Raw genomic sequence first — 20398 nt, forward strand, 5'->3', positions numbered from 1 at the left:
GGGCTGGGGAAGGGTTGGTATCACAGATCCTGATACATATGATCTTGGTCATTACTACACTGGGCTTTTCAGAGCTGGTCCTGTCCTCCTATACAACTTTTATATAGATAATGTAAAAACAAAAATTTTAAAAATGTAAAGGTGACTCCATGCAGATGGAAAAGAGCCACCTTGGAGGAGAAGACAGAATGGTAGCAGCTAAGTCTCTGGGTCAGTAAATAGACAAGTGCTGGCATCTGAGCAAGGTGAACCTGAGCCAGAACACAGCCAAGACAGCCACAGGGCCAAGAGAAGAGGCTGCACAGTGAGGGTATAGGCAGTGACAAGTTTGGAGGAAGGAAGCAGCAGGTAAAATTTCTCCATGTTTGCTTCTGGTTCCTCAAGAAACAGGAAACAAGGTCAGCAGCTGAGGTAGTGAGAAATATCTGAGAAAAGAGATGTTATCCAGCTATTGTGAATAGGACAGCAATGAACACAGCTGAGCAAGTATCTGTGGAGTAGGTCAAGTCCTTTGGGCATATGTCAATAAGTGGAGAAGCTGGGTCATACAATGTAGTAGTTTGAATGTAATTGGCCCCCATAAACTCATAGGGAGTGGCACTATTAGGAGATGTGGCTTTGTTGGAGTAGGTATGGCCTTGTTGGAGGAAGTGTGTCATGTGGAGGTGGGCTTTGAGGTCTCATATATACTTAAGCCATGCCCCATGTCTTAGTTCACTTCCTGCTGCCTTGGGATCAAGATGTAGAATTCTCCAGCACCATGTCTGCCTGCACACCACCATACTCCCAGGCACCATGCTCCCCACCATGATGATAAGGGACTCAGAAACTGCAAGCCACTACCTCAACTAAATGTTTTCCTTTATAAGAGCTGCTATGTCATGATATCTCTTCACAGCAATAGAAACCCTAACTAGGACATACAGTAAATGTATTTTTTAGCTTTTTGAGAATTCTCTACATTGATTTTCATAACAACTGCACCAGTCTGCAATCTCACCAACAGCAAATGAGGGCTCCCTTCCCACCACACTGCACCCAGCATCTGTTGTCAATTGTTTTGTTGATCTTTGCTATTCTGACTGGGGTAAGATAAAAATCTCAGTTGTTTTGATTTGCATTTCCCTAATTGCTAGGGACTATGAATATTTTTTGAGTATTTCTTAATCCATTTTTTATTCTTTTGAGAACTCTCTGTTCATGTACCAGGCCCATTTTTTTGAATGGGTAATTCATTCTTTGGTTTTGTTTTTTGAGTTTTTTTATATATTCTGAACATTAATCCTTTGTCAGATGTATAGCTGGCAAAGTTTCTCTCCAGCTCTATGGACTTCCTCTTTCACCTGGATGATAGTTTCTTTAGGTATGCAGCAGCTTTTTAGTTTTATGAAGTCCTACTTGTCAATTGTTAGCCTTAATTATTCAGCAACTGGAGTCCTATTCAGGAAGTCGTTTCCTACACCTATATCATGTAGGGCACTTCTTATGTTTTCTTCTAGCAGTTTCAGTGTTTCAGCTTTCACCTTTAGTCCTTCACTCCATTTGGAGTTAGGTTTTGTGCAAGGTGACAGATACAGGTCTTCTTGCAGACAGACATCCAGTTTTCCTGGCACCATTTATTGAAGATGCTTCCTTTTTCTCCAGCTTATCTTTTTGACATCTTTGTCAAATATTAAATGGCTGAAGTTATGTGTACTCATGTTTGGGTCTTGGATTTTGTTGCATAGGTCAATGTCTATTTTGGTGCCAGTACCATATTTTGGTGCCAGTACCATGCTGTTTGTATTACTATGGCTCTGTAATTGATCTTAAGATTTGGAATGGTGATCCTGCAAACATTGTCCTTTTTTCTCAGGATTGTTTTGACTATTCTGGGTCTTTCATGGTTCCATATGAATTTTAAGATAATTATTTCTATTTCTGTAAAAATGAGATAGTGATATTTAATGGGATTGCATTAAGTCTGTAAATAGCTTTTGGTAAAAATAGTCAGTTTCACAATATTAATTCTACCAATTCATGAGCATGAGATGTTATTCCATTTTCTAGTGACTTTATCTCTTCAGAGATTTAAATTTTTCAGTGTAGAGGTCTTTTACTTCCTTGGTTAGGTTTATTCATAGGTATTTTTATCTTCTTTGAAGCTATTGTGAATAAAAGTGTGGTGGTTTGAATAAGAATGGCCCCAGGGGCTTATATACTTGGATGCTTAGTCACCAGAGAGTAGAACTATTTAAAAGAATTAGAAGGATTAGGAAGTGTGGCCTTGTTGGAGAAAGTGTCACTGGGGGTGGGTTTTGAGGTTTCAAAAGTCCACATTAGGCCCAGGCACCCATATGCACTTGTTCTTTCTCCTCTCCTCTCCTCTCCTCTCCTCTCCTCTCCCTTCTTCTCCTCTCCTCTCCTCTCCTCTCCTCTCCTCTCCTCTTCTCTTCTCTTCTCTTCTCTTCTCTCTCTCTCTCTCTCTCTCTCTCTCTCTCTCTCTCTCTCTCTCTCTCTCTCTCTCTCTCCCCCCCCCCCCCACGACCTCCTCTCTGTCTCTGCCTATGGATGTAGGTCTCAGCTACTGCTCCAGCTACTGCTCCAGCACCTGCCTGCATGCCACCATGCTCCACACCATGATGGCACATATCAAATCTCTCAAACCATAAGCAAACCCCCAATTAAATGTTATAAGAGCTTATAAGAGCTACCTTGGTCTTGGTGTCTCTTCACAGCAACAGAACAATGACTAAGACAGAGAGTGTGTCTCTGTATGTTTGCTGGTGGTATATAGAAAAGCTATTGATTTATGCAAGCTGATTCTGTATCTTGCCACATTGCTGAATTTATTCATTGTTTCTAGAAGTTTTCTTATACAATTTTTGGGATCTCTAATGTGTAGTATCACGTCATCTGCAAACAGGGATAGTTTGACTTCTTCTTTCCACATTTGTATCCCTTTACTTTCCTTCTCTTTCCTTATTGCTCCATAGGCCTCAACCCTACACAAAGAACTAAAGGCAACTAAGGAATGCTGAGAGTGGGAGAAATAGTCTTGTCCAGGGAAGAGCACACCAAGTTATTAGCCAACACCAAATGGTTAGCCCTGAAAACATACATACAAGTAATATTATACAGACTGAGTAGGTTGTATTTATGAATATATGCATATATATATATATACATACATGTATGTAACAGAAATTAATGGAAAAAATAGCCATGAATTTGAAAGAGAGCAAGGAGGGGTATATGGAAGGGTTTATGTGAGAAAAGAGAAGGGGGAAATGATATGATAATATTACAATCTCAAAAAGTAAAAGAATTTAAAAGAAAAGTCATCCAAAGATTCTAAAGTAAACTTAAGAAATGGTCACATCCTGGAAGGAAGAGCAGGCAGCATAATCAGGAGTAAGCACAAAAACTAGAAAGAGCAGGAGGTAACAAGGCTTGAGCTTCACACAACAGAGCACAGCCCTGGAATACAGGCGAGGGCCTGATAAAGCACACAGGCAGGATCCACTTCTAACCCTGGCTAGGCAGTATAGCCTGGGCAAGGAAGCTTGGGTATGGTAGAGATGGGATCAAGGCTACTGAGAGAACAGCATGCTGGGTCTCTATTGAAGGACTGTGGGAAATGGAGGTTGACAGAAAAAGAGCTAGAAGAAATAGAGGAGGGTGGGCTTGGAGTGGAGATGCCTAATATGAGATGTTCAGGCATTGGATCACTGTGGAGGGCAATGTGGAGGTGTTACAGGCAGATAGAGCACCTGAATAGAGGGCCAAGAAGCTTCCCAAAAGACTAGAAAAGCCATAACAAGCATGAAAAATCACAGATCAGAAAGTGTCATCAGAAAAGAGAGTTCTGAGGAACAAGGAGCTACTAGAACAGGAGAAGCAGGAATGGCCTGTTAGCAGAGATGGCAGGACCACGAGAGATCAAATTGTTGAAAAAGAGCAAAGAGTAGGGTATCTAGCAAAGCCCAGAGGAAGAGGATAGCATGTGGGGAAGCACACAACAGAACTGTGTACCACCATAGAACTGCACAATGCACCACCCAGCCCCAGAGTGAAGGCAAGCTGCGGGAAGACAGTCCCCACACAAGGGTGATGGGGACACAACAGTGCTGGAGAGAGCAGAAAGAGGAGGGATGAGGACACAGGAGTCACACGTGGATTAATCTTCAGATACAAGCATCACATACAAAAGTTACAGGAGCTAGGGAACATGGAAACTCAGTCAGAAATAAGACACTTAGAGATACAGGGTCAGGAGTTCAGACACTGTGGACTCATCTACTGTGACCTGTTAAAGAGAGTGAGGGCTACTTAGCTTTGCTTTAAGTCTCCAGGCAGCATGCAAGGGAGACTATATGAGGAATAGGGTAGAGTTCTGTCAGGATCCCAGGGAATTCAGAGGCTGTACCTCTACTCCTGCCAACTAAGAGGGGGCATCAGACAGTGGCTGCCTTGACCACATATGTAGAACTCCGTGGATCCCTTTTCTCTCTATGTGTTTGGGCACTAAAGTCTTATTCATTTCAATTCATTATTTATTTATTCTCCATCAGTCAACTAGTCTACCATCTTGAGACAGTCTTAATTCACCTACACATCTGATGTACAACCAGGAAGAGAAAGGGACCAGGCTGAGGACAGGATGGCTTCCTTGGGGCACTGACACTGTACACAAGCACAGCTTTGCTATTTCATTAACATGGCTTGTGAAAAAGAACAAAACCATTCAACAGTTTATACAATAGCACTATCAAGTGTCAGAGAACACTGGAGAAGCCAGTCAGGCATTCCATGTTTCAGCTATACTACTACATTTAAAGGGGCATGGGAACTCCATGTTAACCTTACAGCAAAGTCCTTTCTTACCACCAGCCAAGTGTAGAGTCTCTCCAGAGCACTGTAAGAATGCACTGGAAAGAACACATATCCCAAAGCTGCCTGTTATAACACCCTACAGCCCACACACTAAGGCACCATTAGTAAAAGCCACCATCAGTTCCACAAATAAGCATCATGAGCACATTTTTAGAGTCTGATACTCTTGCTGTTCTATAATTCTTCCCAGAGCAAGGGTAGAACATACTTTTGCTTTATAATTTAAAATATAAAGTAACTGCTACAACAAAATACATTTAACATTATACCACATTTAATGAAATCCATGAGGATGACTTACCTTACTAAGGGCCTACTTCTACTCTTTCCTAAAAGTAGCAAATCACTGGGGCTGGAGAGATAGTTCAGTGGTTAAGAGCGCTGCTTGCTCTCCCAGAGGACCCAGGTTTGATTCTCAGCACCCAAATGACAGCTCACACCATCTGTAACTCTAGTTCCAAGGGATCCAGTGCTGCCTTCTGTCATCCATGGGCACTGCATGCACATGGTACACAGACATACATGCAGGCAAAATATCCATACGTATAAAATAATTTTTTAAGTTTAAAACAGCAAATCATGAAATGTTCTTTTCTTCTTGCTTTTTCTCCTCTGCAGATGTTAACCAATAAACCACAGAAGCTTACAATTCTTACTACAGTCAAATATCAACTTGGCCCTAGAGTCATATAATAAATAATTCAGCCTATTAGTTTCCACCTGAAACAGCCCACAGTAGCCAATCACAGCAACACACTATTAAGGAGTTTCCCTAAAATCATTTTAAAGGCAGCTTGCCAGGTAGAACAGTTTCAGTGGTGCAGGAGTAACCCAAGGCTGGTATAAAAAGCCACCTGAGCTAACAGTACTCCTAAGTATCTCCTAAGAAAGGCTACTCTTTCTTCCCTTCAACTCTCAACAGAAGGGAAAAAGCAGGCCTGAGTCACTGAGGCAGTGTGCAGTCCTGCAGCACCTTTCAAGTGTAGATGTCCATGGAGCTGTTGTGGCCACTGCCTCCAGGAGAGCCAGCCATGTGGCCCTGGCCCTTCCCTCCCAAATTCTCACACACACCCTTTGTCAGCAAGCGCCTTTGTCACTTGTAAGCCTCTGAGAAGGGGTAGATTTCCACTCTTCAACTGTCTGTCTCTGGTGGATGAATTTTTCTACCTGATCTAACTATGTAACATACATACCATGTAATCTTCTCTGGAGTGCTTCTTCTTCTAGGGTAATAATATAAATTTGTTCATCCAAGTCTTCAAGAATCTAAATGGAAAGATAAACTACTCAATAATGCAGGTGACACACTCAAGTATATGACACCCCAGGTTCTGCAGCTTACTGTTTCAAGACCAAGTGTTATATTGACTCAAATAACTAAGACACCAAAATTAAATGCCCAAACTTTTTAATTTGTGAAAATTTAAGCATATTTTACATATTTTATTTAATACATTTATGTTTTTCTATTTTAATACTAACCAAACACTTCAAAACTTGCTATAACAAAATCTACATGCATCTAAATTGGAAATTTTAAGGCTTAAAGGATTACACTTTGTAGTATTCTCAAGGGCTAACAAGGGCATGAATTTTAAACAGAGAGTGAGACACAGCAAATACATCTTTATGAGCAAGCTGTTATTTTAGAGCTAAAAGGAAGAGATCATCTAGTATAGTATGTCTCCCATGTGTTTTTTACCTACTCTCTAAATTAAAAATCTATAAGCTGGGGGCTGGAGAGATGGCTCAGTGGTTATGAGCACTGAATGCTCTTCCAGAGGGCCTGAGTTGGATTCCCACCAGCCACAAGCCAGCTCACAACCATATATAGACTAGCTTCATCTACATAGCAAGTTCTAGGCTAGTCAGAATTACACAATGAGACACTGTCTCAATATTTTAAAAAACAAAAAATAAAAATAAAACAAAACAAAAACCCTTTAAACTTTATCAGAGACACACAGGACACCCCATTTTTTAACTTGATATAGTACTTCCCTGAGTACAAAGCCTTAGAGAAGTACTGTTTACATACACACACTCAACAGCATGCCATACAACATGGGGGGGGCACTCAACAATCACCAACTGTATGGGATAGTGTCTTTACTGTCTTCAAAACTAGGAAAACCTAAAACTTCATTTTGCTTTGTTAACATGGCTGTCCTATGAGAAGGTTCTGTCTTCCTGGCCCGGGAGGAAATGTGAAAGCAGCAGAGCTGGTGGCACTGCATTCTGTCACTCAAGCTCAAGCTCCTGATTCCAGCAAAGCAATAAAAAGGGAAGAGTCGCTGCAGTAAAGTAAGGATAGGGATAACTCTTTCTGTGCACCTGCCAACCTGGAAGTTGCTCTAAAATCATGTGGTCCCCATCCAAGAACATTCATAAAGCAACCCACTGCTTTACAGTCCTTTCACAAGTATCTATGGTCCCCTTCAGCCTGGGACTAAGCTATCGTTGAACAAATGTACCACCAGATCCACCACTGGAGCAATAAAACAATAAAAACAAAATAAGTAAGAAAAAGTAGATTTGGGTCTGCAGGACTGGTGCTTTCACGTGCTCCAGCAGATCACATTTGGGGTGGATACTGGGGTAGGGGTGCTGTAAGGTCAGAGGGCAGATACACAGGGACAGGAAATGAATGGGACTGAGATGCATGGTATGAAAGACATAAAGAATAAATAAAAAGAAAGTTTTTTAAAAAAAGAAAGAAAGAAAAAGTAGATAATAGATGACACAGAATAACCATCACACGAGAGGAGGAAGCAGAAGGAAACTTCTCCAGAGACCTTACCAAGGCTAAGAAGCAGCACATGCTAAAAAGCACAGGGTCCTAAGCAGGAGTGTTCTATGAGGTCAAGTAGATAACTAATGGGAGAGTGACCAAAGACTGTGGGCAGAGAGAAGAACTCTCTTCTCAATCATTGTTTCCCATCACTTTCAGCTGTCTGAATTTAAATTGATCACGTTGACCTGTCCTAAGTCCTAATACTTTGAGGATTTACAACAGTATAAACTATTGGTAATTCAGAACACAGCTGAATGGCAGCAGAAGAAACAGAAATGTACATCATGTGCATGCCTCTGAGCATCCCAGAATCTTCACTACTTCATATTCTAAGAAGCAAAGGCTTTACAGGGAAACTCCAAGTGTCTTCAGGGCCTTGGCTCATCACTACTGTGAACTAACTGGAACTCAGACATGAGCACCCACATGGAGACAGCAACCAAGATAAAAATTTCAAACAGTAACTTTGAGATTAAAACAAACATCAAAACGAAGGCTTAAATAAAATGTTAGCAAAGGTCACAGGGAAAAAGTACTTACAGCTGAAGAGAAAAAGCACTCAGCCAGTGTTTCTGATGGCTAGAACACCTGACCTGACTGACAGCCTAAACTCCAAGACGTGAACGGGCATGTTCAGGTAGAGAAAGCCATGTGTAAACACAGAGGTAGAGGAGGCAAGTTCATGAGGAGGAAATCCCTACTCTTGAGCTCTTAGAGGACCCTGGGCTCTGGGTTCAAACTTGCCCTTCCACAGCTCTGTGACTAACAACTACTCAGCCTGTTGAGATTCCCAGCCACTCCTCCATTTACACGACTGCACATGCACAGTTCGGTAGCCAAGCAAGGGGCCTTGCGTCCTACGTAATCCATGTGCTGCTTGGTTGCGTAATTGGCACGCAACATGATCACACAATCAGCGCATGAGTGGTGGCTTAGCTCCATAAGCCTATATGCGCATGTGCAGGGGAATCCATAAGAAGCTGGACACAGACTCCTCCCCCTCTACTCCTTTCCTTCTCCTCCCCACCTTTTCTCTCTGCGTGTGTCTTCCACAGGCCTGGCCACACTCTCTTTGGTCCCTCTCTTCTCTTCTACTCTCTCCTCCTCCCCCATCTCTCCCTCCTTCTCACGTGTCTTTTCAACAGACCTGACCACATTCTGTCCTCTCCCCTCTCTCCTCCTAATAAAACTCTGATAGTGAGTTTTGTCGTGCCTCGTGGCTTTTCTTGCACAGTAACAGTGCCGCTTAATGAATAACATTGCGTCACAGCATCACTGCATTAAAACCAACATTGATGCCATGGCAAAGCAGGCTCTCTCGGCACTCTGTGTCCAGGACCCTGTGCTAAGGTTTTGCTCCATCTACAACTGCCCTCTTTTTTCATTTGCCCAGCTGCTGGGACCACTCAGCACAACACTGGTGAATTTTCCCTTTCCAATTCCTTGCCACTTCCCACAACTGTAGTCTGAAATATATTTCTCTCCGTCAGACGCCCAGGGAGTTCTCAGACCATGTACACCACGACTCATTCACTCTTGATGAAGCACTGAATGCTGTCAGACCCCTGGGGAGTCCTCCAGGTATGTACGCCCCCCCCCAGCCCTTGCCCCTCTCTTGACGAAGGGTGGGGTTACTTGTGCCAGTAACATGTGCCGGTCTACAGATCTTTCCCTACTCTTGGGGTCACCTGAGATGGGGGAAGTCTTGGATCCCATTTGTTATTTTAATTTTTTATTTTTTTCTCTCAGCTAGAGTCATGGGACATAAAGGCTTCCTCCTCTTAGTCCCACTCCTCCTCTGAGAAATGCCTTAAATATCCCTAGATACCAATAAATATGGCCTCGTAATGGTTGCTTGGACTCTGATATTTCTCGGTAATTATCTAACTTCTGCCAGTGAACGGGCAAATGAAAAGAGTTACCTTATCCCCACGCTTTTACCTAAGCTGTGAGCCCTCCCTTTCTGAGTCTTTCCCTCCTGCCCACTTGCATTCCTGAACCTGGGGAATCTCTGACTCCAAAGAGCCTCTGCCTATCTGACCTCCACTCTGTTCTCCAGTATCGAGAAGCCCATTCCTGCCCAACTCTGGCTCACACCTCCACTCTTACTGTCACCCGTTCTCAAGCTGCCCTGAGTAGCACAGAGAGGTATGGAAGCAGGCTAGGATGCATGCAAATGAGTTTACAATCAGGACCCACATTGGGATTATAATAATTCAGAAGGCTCTCTAGCCAGAGATCAGTTTACAACCTGCCTCCTGGAGGGCCTCCATAAGGCTGCCCTGAAACCATCAAACTATCAAAAGAAAAAAAATTTAATTCAAGATACAGAATAAAATCCATCTCATGTCTCCCAGAGCTTCTCAACATCAGGGCTAACTTAAGCATCTGGAAAGAGGGCCCCCTGAACCCACAGGCAGAAGTCTCAGCTGTGGCATTTAAGGTACCATGGGAGAGATGAGAAATCCCATGAACAGAATTGCCAAATGCTGGCACACGCTATCCAAGGAGCTGCATAAAGGCTTCCAGGTCCCTGTTTTAAATGTGTGGTAGAAAAGACCACAGGGGCTAATATGTGCCCTGCCCCACTTGGGTCATCAATTGAGCCTTGTCCAAAGTGCCACCAAGAGGGGTACTGGTCAGCTGACTGCCCTCGTGCACCTTGTGGCATGGGGACATCAAACAAAGACCTCCAGCAGACCTCCTAGGCTTAGCCATGGGCTAGCAGGGAACCCAGGATGCAGCATGGGGCAATCCGTTTCCTTCCTGTTGGACACTGAGCCACTTACTCAATCCTAAGAGACTTTTTGGGTCCCACCTCTCCTTCTTGTTTCCCTATTGTCAGGGTAGGGGGAGAGCCTTACCCACCAGACCCCACCACTTAATTGTACTTTCAGGGGTACCTAATGGGAAGAGATTTTCCAGCTAAGGTAGGTGCTTTCATTTCATTTGCTCCCTCCATGTGCCTCACTCCAGACCCGTCAGCAGTGCCTCTTCTCTTCCTCATGCACAGTGACACAGACAAGGCCCTGCTCTCTCTCAAGTTCTAGAGGACATCAGGATCCACTGCCTTGTCACCAACTCCATAAGAATGAGGTCTCACTGCACAAGCTTTTCTCTTCCTGGTTCCCTCTCCTAATTACTCAGCTAATTGTCACAGGATCACCATAGAGCTGGAGTCCAAGGACCATCAAGTATATACCCAGGCAGTAAGGAACAGTAACAGTCCAAAGGTATTTACACCCCCAGACCCAAAAGGGTGTGGGCTCTGCAAAAAAACAGACTTTAATATAACAATATATTACTGTTAGCCCTCAGCAATTGATCACCTGTGTCTCCTGGATGCTAAACTAATAAAGGAAACAGGTGCCTTAAAATCTGTGTCAGGGGGCTGGAGAGATGGCTCAGAGGTTAAGAGCACTGACTGCTCTTCCAGAGGTCCTGAGTTCAATTCCCAGCAACCACATGGTGGCTCACAACCATCCGTAATGAGATCTGGTGCCCTCTTCTGGCCTGCAGACATACATGCTGTATACATAATAAATAAATAAATCTTAAAAAAAAAAAAAAAAAAAACTGTGTCAGATAAGGCTTATCCCAGGTAAAAATTAAAAGCATGAATACAGTAGAGTACTAAAACATTACAATATCATGGTCACCAGCCCAAGATTTTAAATTTCCCATGGCTGCTTCTTAATACGTTTAAAATTTTTTCTAAGCTCCAGAACCAGCTTGAATCCATCTGGACAGGTTGGCTCTGCTTCAGAGAAGTACAACCCAAACTTTCCTGGTCCCGAGACCCCCTCCCTCACCCTGGGACCCCCCCCCCCCCAAAGAAAAAAATAAAAATAATAATTCTTTTTTTCTAAGCTTTTCTCTGTATCACCAGCACCCTCTGAGACACAGGCGGCCAGAGTCCCAGGCCAAGAGGGATGATGCACAGCTTGAAGAAACAGAAAACAGCCCACCATCCCAGGACACCTGGCTACCTCAGAAGCCCCCTTCCCTACCGCCCATCCAAGAGTTAACTGACACCCACCAAGTCAGCTGGAAGCAGTTTTGGGAGACACAGCACCCCTCTTCCTGTTCACCTGCCTTTTTTATAATAAGCAAAAAGTCTGGAATGTTGGGATTCCTGGCCACTCCTTTTTACCACACATGCTCAGTTCAGTAGCCAAGAAAGGGGTCTTACGTCCTATGTAATCCATGCACTTCGTGATCACGTAATTTGCACACAGCATGATCACGCAATCTGTGCATGCTTGGTATAGCTCCATAAGACCATATGGGCATGTGCAGGGGAATCCATAAGAAGCGGAACACAAACCCCTCCCCCTCCTTCTTCTTCTCTCTGCCTTCTCTCTCTGCACAAGTCTTCCACAGGCCTGGTCATGCTCTCTTCTAATAAAGCTCTGATAGTGGATTTTGTCGTGCCTCGTGGCCTTTCTTGCACAGTAACAGAGCTGCTTGATGAATAACACAGCACCGCTGCATTAAAACCAACACAGTCTCCCTGGACTGAGACCAATTTACCTACGAAATGAGACCACCAACACCCAAGTTATGGCCTGTCATCAAGATGACATCAAACTGTGTCACATACAGGACTTAGCACCAGCACGGTGCAGTAACTAGCATGGCCACTGGATATTAGGAACAAGGAACAAAATAAAAACAACTAAGGCTGTGACACAGGGAGAGGTGACACAGAAGTACTTTGGGTTTATAAACAAGGAGGTGGAGCTGGCAGCTCTGCATTAGTCAACAGTGCTTGGCAGACTATCAGCGGCTTCCTTGTCTTCTCATTACCATCTGTAGATAGGGTTCAAATGACAGAGAAGGTCCAAGCACAGGGTAAAATAGTAACAAAACTTTAGACCAAGAATGGGAATTGAACACAGAAAGTAGAAAAAAAAAAAAACAGAAAAGTAGAAGAAACTAAATGAATTCGATATCACAAAACTTCTTTTAGAGGGAACTGAATGAGAGAATGTGACTTTCAAAATCAAATAAGAGTTTACTGAATGATCATCTACAATAATATTGCCTCAGTGTGTTTCCTTAATGAAATACCACAAGGGGAGGACAGACCCATGGCCAAAAATGGCTCAGCAGATATTCCTGGTTAGATACAAGCCACAGACACCGGTAAATGTGGAGAAGGTGGTACAACAGTGACCACAGTGATGTCTAAACTTCTCTCCAGGAGACTGCTGGGGACTGTGGCAGGTGAGCAGCAGTGCAGAGACAGAGCAAGCCTGGAACCAACAGCACAGAGCCCTGTGGACCTCAGCAAGGCAGCTTCAAACTGATATAAGAGTCTGTGGAGGAGCAGAAGAGGGGGTGCAACACAGGACGCTGGGAAAACCCTAAATGTGTAGATATCTGAGACTTAAGTTTGCAGGCAGTGAGGATCCAGGAAAGGAGCTTAAATGACAGATTTTTCTAGGACTAGCTAAGAAGTTATTGTCTGTAAAAATAGTTCAAAGATCAGAAAACTAGCAACAAATCATTAGATTGCTACCCACAAAAAGTCATTTTAAAATATGTAACATTTCTAAGAGTAAAAGTATAATTCAAAATACAATGTGCATATTTTCAGAAACTGGTTTATAAATCAAATCATGGATACAGTGAATTTTCTTTTTGTTACTGTTTTGTGTTCGTTTGGGGGCTTTGGTTGATTTATTTGTTTTATCTGTAGACAGCTCTCACTCTTGGCCCAATTAGTCTTGAGCTCACAATCCCCAAGCCTTTCATATCCTAGAATCAAGGACATTAACACCATGGTCAGCTGTGTGATCAATTTTGAAACAGATAAAATTACTGTTGGATTCAGGGTAATGAACACAAAAAATACTTACAGACACCTGCAAAGTTTGTCTTGAAATTTTCTATACAAACTTTTATTTAAATGCATATAGTTAGTATTTTGAAAAGCAAAAACAGATTTTTGTGTCCAAAGACTTAAAAAGTTATTTTAAAAATTAAAAACATGAATGATAAACCTAAAAAAATTGTCCTTAATTTTTTAAATCTTTGTTACATAATCAAACATATAAACACAAGTATTTAGCAAACCCAAATAAAATAAAATACTTACCGCTGGCTTCACTAGTAACTGACCCATCACTGTGAACATACGGGAAAGGCCAACTGGGGTGCACACTGCAGAAATGAAATCACTAGTGAGAAAACAGGAAATCAGGCTAAAGAGAATTTTAGGTATATCCTCATCTCCAACCTAGTTTCACCAAGTATTTTGTCAGAGGCCTTCGACTCCACCAATGAAGAACTAGGGCACTGTGAATAGGCCATGCATATCACATGAAATGTAGTCAAGATTATAAAGGATCAACACTTTTGCTTAAAAAAAAATTAAATAGACCCAGGAAAAACACAACATCTCACCTGCTAGAACTGAGAGCCAGAAGAGAGTACCTAAGAGTGACAACTACAGTCACAAGTCCTTTGAATGACGTTTGACTACTTATACTACCCCTGAGATAGAGCATGTCTTCAGTAAAACCAAACAACTACAGTCACAAGTCCTTTGAATGACGTTTGACTACTTATACTACCCCTGAGATAGAGCATGTCTTCAGTAAAACCAAACAACTACAGTCACAAGTCCTTTGAATGACGTTTGACTACTTATACTACCCCTGAGATAGAGCATGTCTTCAGTAAAACCAAACAACTACAGTCACAAGCCCTTTGAATGACGTTTGACTACTTATACTACCCCTGAGATAGAGCATGTCTTCAGTAAAACCAAACAAATTTTGAAATAAAGACTATAGGGTCATCAGATAAAATTTTACTCTTTCAATTGAAAGTAACTCCAGTGTTATACCTGGGCTAGAAGTGGATGCAGAGAGTATGCACATGTGGTACATGTTAGTGCTGTGATGCGTGCCTGCCTGCGTACATGTGTGCATGTGTCCAACACAGTGGAAAAGGCTTTCCTTAGTGAACAAAATCACCCATTTATTTCAAGGTTCTGCTTATTAAAATTTATCTGGAATAATAAAAAAAAGTTTGGGACAACTCAAAAAAACAGTGTCCATTGTTAAGGAATCTCGTCAGGAAAAGAGCCACAATTTTCCAGGGTACAAGACAATTTCACTTTCCTGCCAGCGTCCCAGTGAAGAGTACTTACAGAGAAGTAGCAAGCATCCCATCAGTGAAATGCAGGAATATAAATAGGGCAAGTAGAACTCCCAGAGATCTGTGAAAATATCGATGCATTTTAATAAGTGAAAGTGTGCCAATTAAAATAATCTATATCTTAATAAACAGTAATATGTGATAAACATTTTAACTGCCTATCTGAGTGTATAAACCATCTAATTTCTAAATTAAGAACAAAAAGGCCTAAAGTAAGAGAATAAGAAATAATCCTTTTGAGTCAGTGGTGGTGACACACACCTTTAATTCCAGCAATCAGGAGGCAGAGGCAAGTGGATTTCTGTGAGTTCAAGGCCAGCCTAATCTACAGAGTGAGTTTCAGGACAGCCAGGGCTACACAGGGAAACCCTGTCTTGAAAAGAAAGAGAGAAAGAGACAGACAGACAGACAGAACTCCTTTGAAAAAAATCTGTTTCAAAGGGAGAAAACACTCCATGGAATTTTAAAAACAGAAACCAATTAATCAAAAATATATGGAAAACTGCTTAGTCTTCTAAAACAATGAATATTCACTGCTTTGCTTGAATAACTCTAAAGACATGTAAATTCTGTAAATTAAGAGTTAACCACACGGGCTGGAGAGATGGCTCAGAGGTTAAGAGCACTGGCTGCTCTTCCAGAGGTCCTGAGTTCAATTCCCAGCAACCACATGGTGGCTCACAACCATCTGTAATGAGATCTGGTGCCCTTTCTGGCCTGCAGGCACACATGCAGGCAGAATACTGTATACATAATAAACAAATAAATCTTTAAAAAAAAAAAAAAAAAAGAGTTAACCACACAAAGAATTATTTATTTAAAAGTTTTTAAATCCTATATAACTGTATCCAAAACTCAGATGTCCATCATAGGAACTAGCTAAAACAGTAATCAGGTACCATATAAAGACTCCATGCTGGCAGCATCGCTGTCAATCAGGGCAGAAGCCACCCACACCATCCCAAGAATCAGCAATGCAAGAAGCAGCAGCATGACCAGAGTTTCCAAAACTCGGGCTCGGATTCCCTGAAAATACAAAAGCAACAGCATTTCAATACTTTATATCACCTCATGAACAACTAGGCTTCTATTTGAAAGCATAAAACCATCCTTTGAGAGGGGAGGAAATGTATATTTATATTTAATACATTTATATTATGTTTTTCATACAAATCTATATTTATTAGAAAGCACTGTTTAAGGTTTATATTTAGAGTGACTTTTAAAAATTATATTTTAAAAAATAATAAACTTAGAATAAATCACCAAAAAAAAAAAAATCAATCATACCAGCATTTTGTAGAAGCATTTTTAACTATTACTTTCCTAGCACTTCCCAGCAGAAAGGACATTTGTGGATTTCTATGTGTGGTTCTAATCAAGAAATGACAGACTTTGACACACTGGAGACATCAGGCTAGGACACCAACATCCCCAGCAGATCAGGAAGGGCCCCGGCAGCACCTTGCAGCCTCTGGCGTCCTCTAGCGACCAGCTGGAGAACTGCTTGCTGGACAGCAACGCCAAAAACTCCACAGATAGTAGTAGTCCACCAACTATATTCCATTCATTTTTCATATCCAATGGGAGATATACTAGTTTATGAAGCTTGATTATAATAAGGAATCATCATGCACATTTTTAAAGTAAGACAAACAGATTCTGACCTCAAAAAGTCAGACTGAAAGACCAGACTTGTCAACTTGGAAACTGCTAGACAAACATAAGTTGAAATTTTCTTACTCCTAAAGTCACCAAATGATTGTTACTGTAAATAAGTTCAAAGATTTACGTCCCTGTTTTATGTCTCTAACTTCTAACAACAAGCTTGTAAGTGTACCTGTTTTCTCAATAATCTCGCATTCCTCCATTTCATACTGAAAATGGTTTGAAGATGTAAGATACAAAGACACAGACACATCTCAATTTGGCTGATCTTTGTTAATACTGGAACTGCAGGAACAGGAACAAAGAACACTGACATCACATCTCCACAGTCCTGAACAAAGGACACAGAGAAGAAATGCCCCAGCCCAATGTGTTGATATCAGGGGTAAAGTGGCTTTTTCCTACCTATCCTTCAACAGTGTCATGGTCCTGTGCAGGCTTTAAATACTTGCTCAAATTTGTCAACTCACCTAAAGTGTGTACAGCAAGGAAGGCCACCAAACCAAAAGGAATCAGGCTCATATCTTATAGCTCTAGTGAGAAGCAGCTATTTCAAGAAAGGAGAAATCAAAGGACAAAGCGAGCATGTCTGCCCAAGTCTGCTATTCCAGTACTCAGAAGCCTGAAACAAGAGGGTTCAGATTCCCTAAAAACATACTGCAAGGCCAGTCTGAGATACATGGTAAGTTCAAGACTAGCCTGGGTTACAAAGTAGGATTATGTATCAAGAAAATTGATTTTAACCTTGGCCCCACCCATAACCAAGAAACTACCTGCAATTGATACCCTCTGGCAAAGGGAAATCAGTTTTCTCCAATGAAGTCTCAATGGAAATATCAACCACACTTCAGGGAAGGCCCCATGCTCAGGAGTAGCTGTCTAACACAAAAGAGAATCAATAGCATTTTTATGGACTTTTAGTTTCATTTCACTTTGTTTGGGCATTTTTTGTCTTATTTATCTTTTGCTTTTTTGTTTTGATTTTCATTTTTGTGTTTTTGTGGGGAGTTTTTGTTTCTTGGTTTTTTTTGTTTTTTGTTTTGTTTCTTGTGGAATTTTTGTTGTTGTTCATTTTTTGTTTTGTTTCAAGTACAGAGAGAACAAACATAAAGTTGGGTAGGTAGGGAGGTGGAAAGGATCTAAAAGGAACTGGTGGAAGGGGGAAACATCAAAATATACTGTGTAATTTTTTCCATAAAAAAGAAATAAAGTTGTTTTTAATTTTTAATTATTTACTTATTACAGTTCAACTAAAAGGTTGAACTGAGGGCCTCATGCTCAACTCAAGGCCTCACACATATTGGGCAATCACTCACCACTGAGCCAAGGTGAGTATTTTTAAACTTCCAAATAAATAGACATTCCATGCTAACTTTATTTCAAAAATAATAAAATATGAAGAACCTTATAAACAAATGTCTCAAATCCTAACAGATCACCTCCATTCCCTGTCCCTTCCAATCATTCCAGGATGCCATTCTTACCTAGACTCTGAGGAGACCCAGTGTATCATATGGTAACCCTGTATCAGTACTATGTGATGCCCTTGACCTTGACTTCCACTAGACTGACTTAAATACTCCCCACTGATGGGTTAGCCTTGCCTGCTCATCCTAAAGATTATTATATACTTTGATGTTTATGTCAACACCTGGAATATCAGTGTCACAACCTTTCCTACAACTCCTCTAGCCCCAAACACACACCCTGAGTCTTGGCACCAGTCTTCTGTGGATACTATGTGACTACAAATCACATTGGCCCCTCCTCTTGCCCTTTCCATGTCTCTATCCATCAGGAAAAATCCACACATATCCAAGAGCATACCTTTTCTATTACAGATCTACAAATACATCAAGGAAAAAAAAGTCTAAGTTACAGGGACACACAAGCAAGCATCAGGCCTGAGAACACAATGTTACAGAACCTAAAGAGCCCAGACACTGAGGCATATCACATAGGTGGCACTGGGCCAATGCAATTCTTCACATAAACTGAAAAACCAACCTTAAAACTCATACAGAAGCACAAGATATCCTGGATCACAAATACAATCTTGAACAAGAAAAGCAGTGCTAGCAGTAAGCCCCAATCTCAAGTTATACTGCAGAGCCACCATAGTAAAAACTGCATGGTACTGCCACAAAAGAAGAAAAACAGACCAATGAAATAGAACTGAGAATCCTGATATAAGTCCATACATGTACTTACAGGCACCTGATTTTTGACAAAGATACTAAAAATAAACAGTGAAGAAAAGACTGCATCTTTTACAAATGATGTTGGGAAAACTATTATCTACACACAAGAAGAATGAAACAAGCACACATTTTCTCATTCTTTCTCATCCAGCACACAAATCAACTCCCAATGGATCAAATGTTAGATCTGAAGCTTCTATAAGAGTAGGGAGTACACATCAAGACACAGGTTCATATAAGGACTTTGTAAACAGTACTCCAGTCACCCAAGAAGTAAGAACAATTAACAAAGGGATTGAGTGAAATTAAAAGGCTTCTGTACTGCAAAGAAAACTGAATTAGTTGAAGAGGTAGCCTATAAAATAAGAAAAACCCTTTGCCATCTATATATCTGACAGAGGACTGCTGCCTAGAATGTATAGGAACTAAAATAAATAAATAAATAAATAAATAAATAAATAAATAAATAAATAAATAAATAAATAAATAAATAAATAAATAAACAAACAAACCATAAGCACCAAGAAAACAAGCAACTCAATTAAAGAGTGCTATTAAACTGAACAGAGAGTTTCAGAAGAAAAACATGGAGCTAAGAAATATTTTTAAAAGTATTCACCATCCTTACCCATTAAGGAAATGCAAATTAAAACTACTTTGAGATTTTATCCCAGTCAGAATGGCTAAGATCAAGAAAATGAAAGTCAGCCAGGCAGTGGTGGTGCATGCCTTTAATCCCAGCACTCAGGAGGCAGAGCCAGGCGGATCTCTGTTAGTTCCAGACCAGCCTGGTCTACAGAGTGAGTTCCAGGACAGGCACCAAAACTACACAGAGAAACCCTGTCTTGAAAAACAAAAAAAAAGAAAAGAAAAGACAATGGAAATCTAACCCAGCAGGCACATGCCTTTAATCTCAGTACTTGGGAGGAAGAGGCAGGTGGATCTCTGTGAGTTTGAGGCCAGCCTGGTCTACAAAGCAAGTTCCAGGACAGCCATGACTGTTACACAGAGAAACCCTGTCTCAAAAAAAAAAAAAAGAAAGAAAAGGAAAGAAAGAAAGAAAGAAAGAAAGAAAGAAAGAAAGAAAGAAAGAAAGAAAGAAAGAAAGAGAGAGAGAAAAAGAAAGAAAAATGAAAGTCAAAAAATGCTGGAACAGGGAATCCTCAAGCACTGTTCTTGTGAGTGCAAATTGGTACAGCCACTATGGAAATCAGTGTGGAAGTTCCTAAAAAAAGCTGGAAACAGATATACCATACAGTCCTATATATGTGGTACCTATATACAATGGAATTTTATTTGGCTACAAAGAAAAATGTAATTATGAAAATTTCAGGTAAATGGATGGAGCCAGAAAACACACTGAGTGAAGAAACTCAGATCCAGAAAGACAAATATCACATGCTCTCTCTCCTACGTAGATCTTAGGTTTAGAATCATTAAATTTTGTATTTAATCTGGAGTACATGTAGAATCCAGGAATCTAGAAAGGGACCATTGGTGGGAGTGGAAAGAAAGTTCTTAAAGGAGTGGGGATTGTAGAACATATGTGATAAGAGGGTGAAAGAAAAATGATGAGGAAAAAGGTTGAAGTAAGGAAAAAGGATAGAAGGGTGTGGTGGTTTGAAAGAAACTGTGCCCCCCAAAGGGAGTGGCACTATTGGGAGGTGTAGCTTTGTTGGAGTAGGTGTGG

The 20398-nt window shown here is 41.1% G+C and overlaps 1 protein-coding gene across 4 annotated transcripts in view; it reads right to left on the reverse strand.

Moving 5' to 3' along the window:
- Lmbr1 (limb development membrane protein 1) overlaps positions 1 to 20398 on the reverse strand; it is a 157851-nt gene that overhangs the window by 78641 nt on the left and 58812 nt on the right. For all 4 annotated transcript variants that reach the window (XR_008214310.1, XR_008214312.1, XR_008214311.1 and 1 more), the window contains 4 exons: positions 15739 to 15865; positions 14832 to 14900; positions 13773 to 13837; positions 6069 to 6141 (listed from right to left, as the gene is read on the reverse strand). Coding sequence is in view for 1 of the 4 variants with exons in the window: in XM_052720102.1 (XP_052576062.1) it covers positions 6069 to 6141; positions 13773 to 13837; positions 14832 to 14900; positions 15739 to 15865 (334 nt within the window). In the remaining 3 variants the exon portion in view is untranslated. The remainder of the gene's footprint in view (positions 1 to 6068; positions 6142 to 13772; positions 13838 to 14831; positions 14901 to 15738; positions 15866 to 20398) is intronic.

This window comes from Peromyscus californicus, unplaced genomic scaffold, assembly GCF_007827085.1.
Source record: "Peromyscus californicus insignis strain IS unplaced genomic scaffold, ASM782708v3 Scaffold_6__1_contigs__length_162567912, whole genome shotgun sequence".
Lineage (NCBI taxonomy): Eukaryota > Metazoa > Chordata > Mammalia > Rodentia > Cricetidae > Peromyscus > Peromyscus californicus.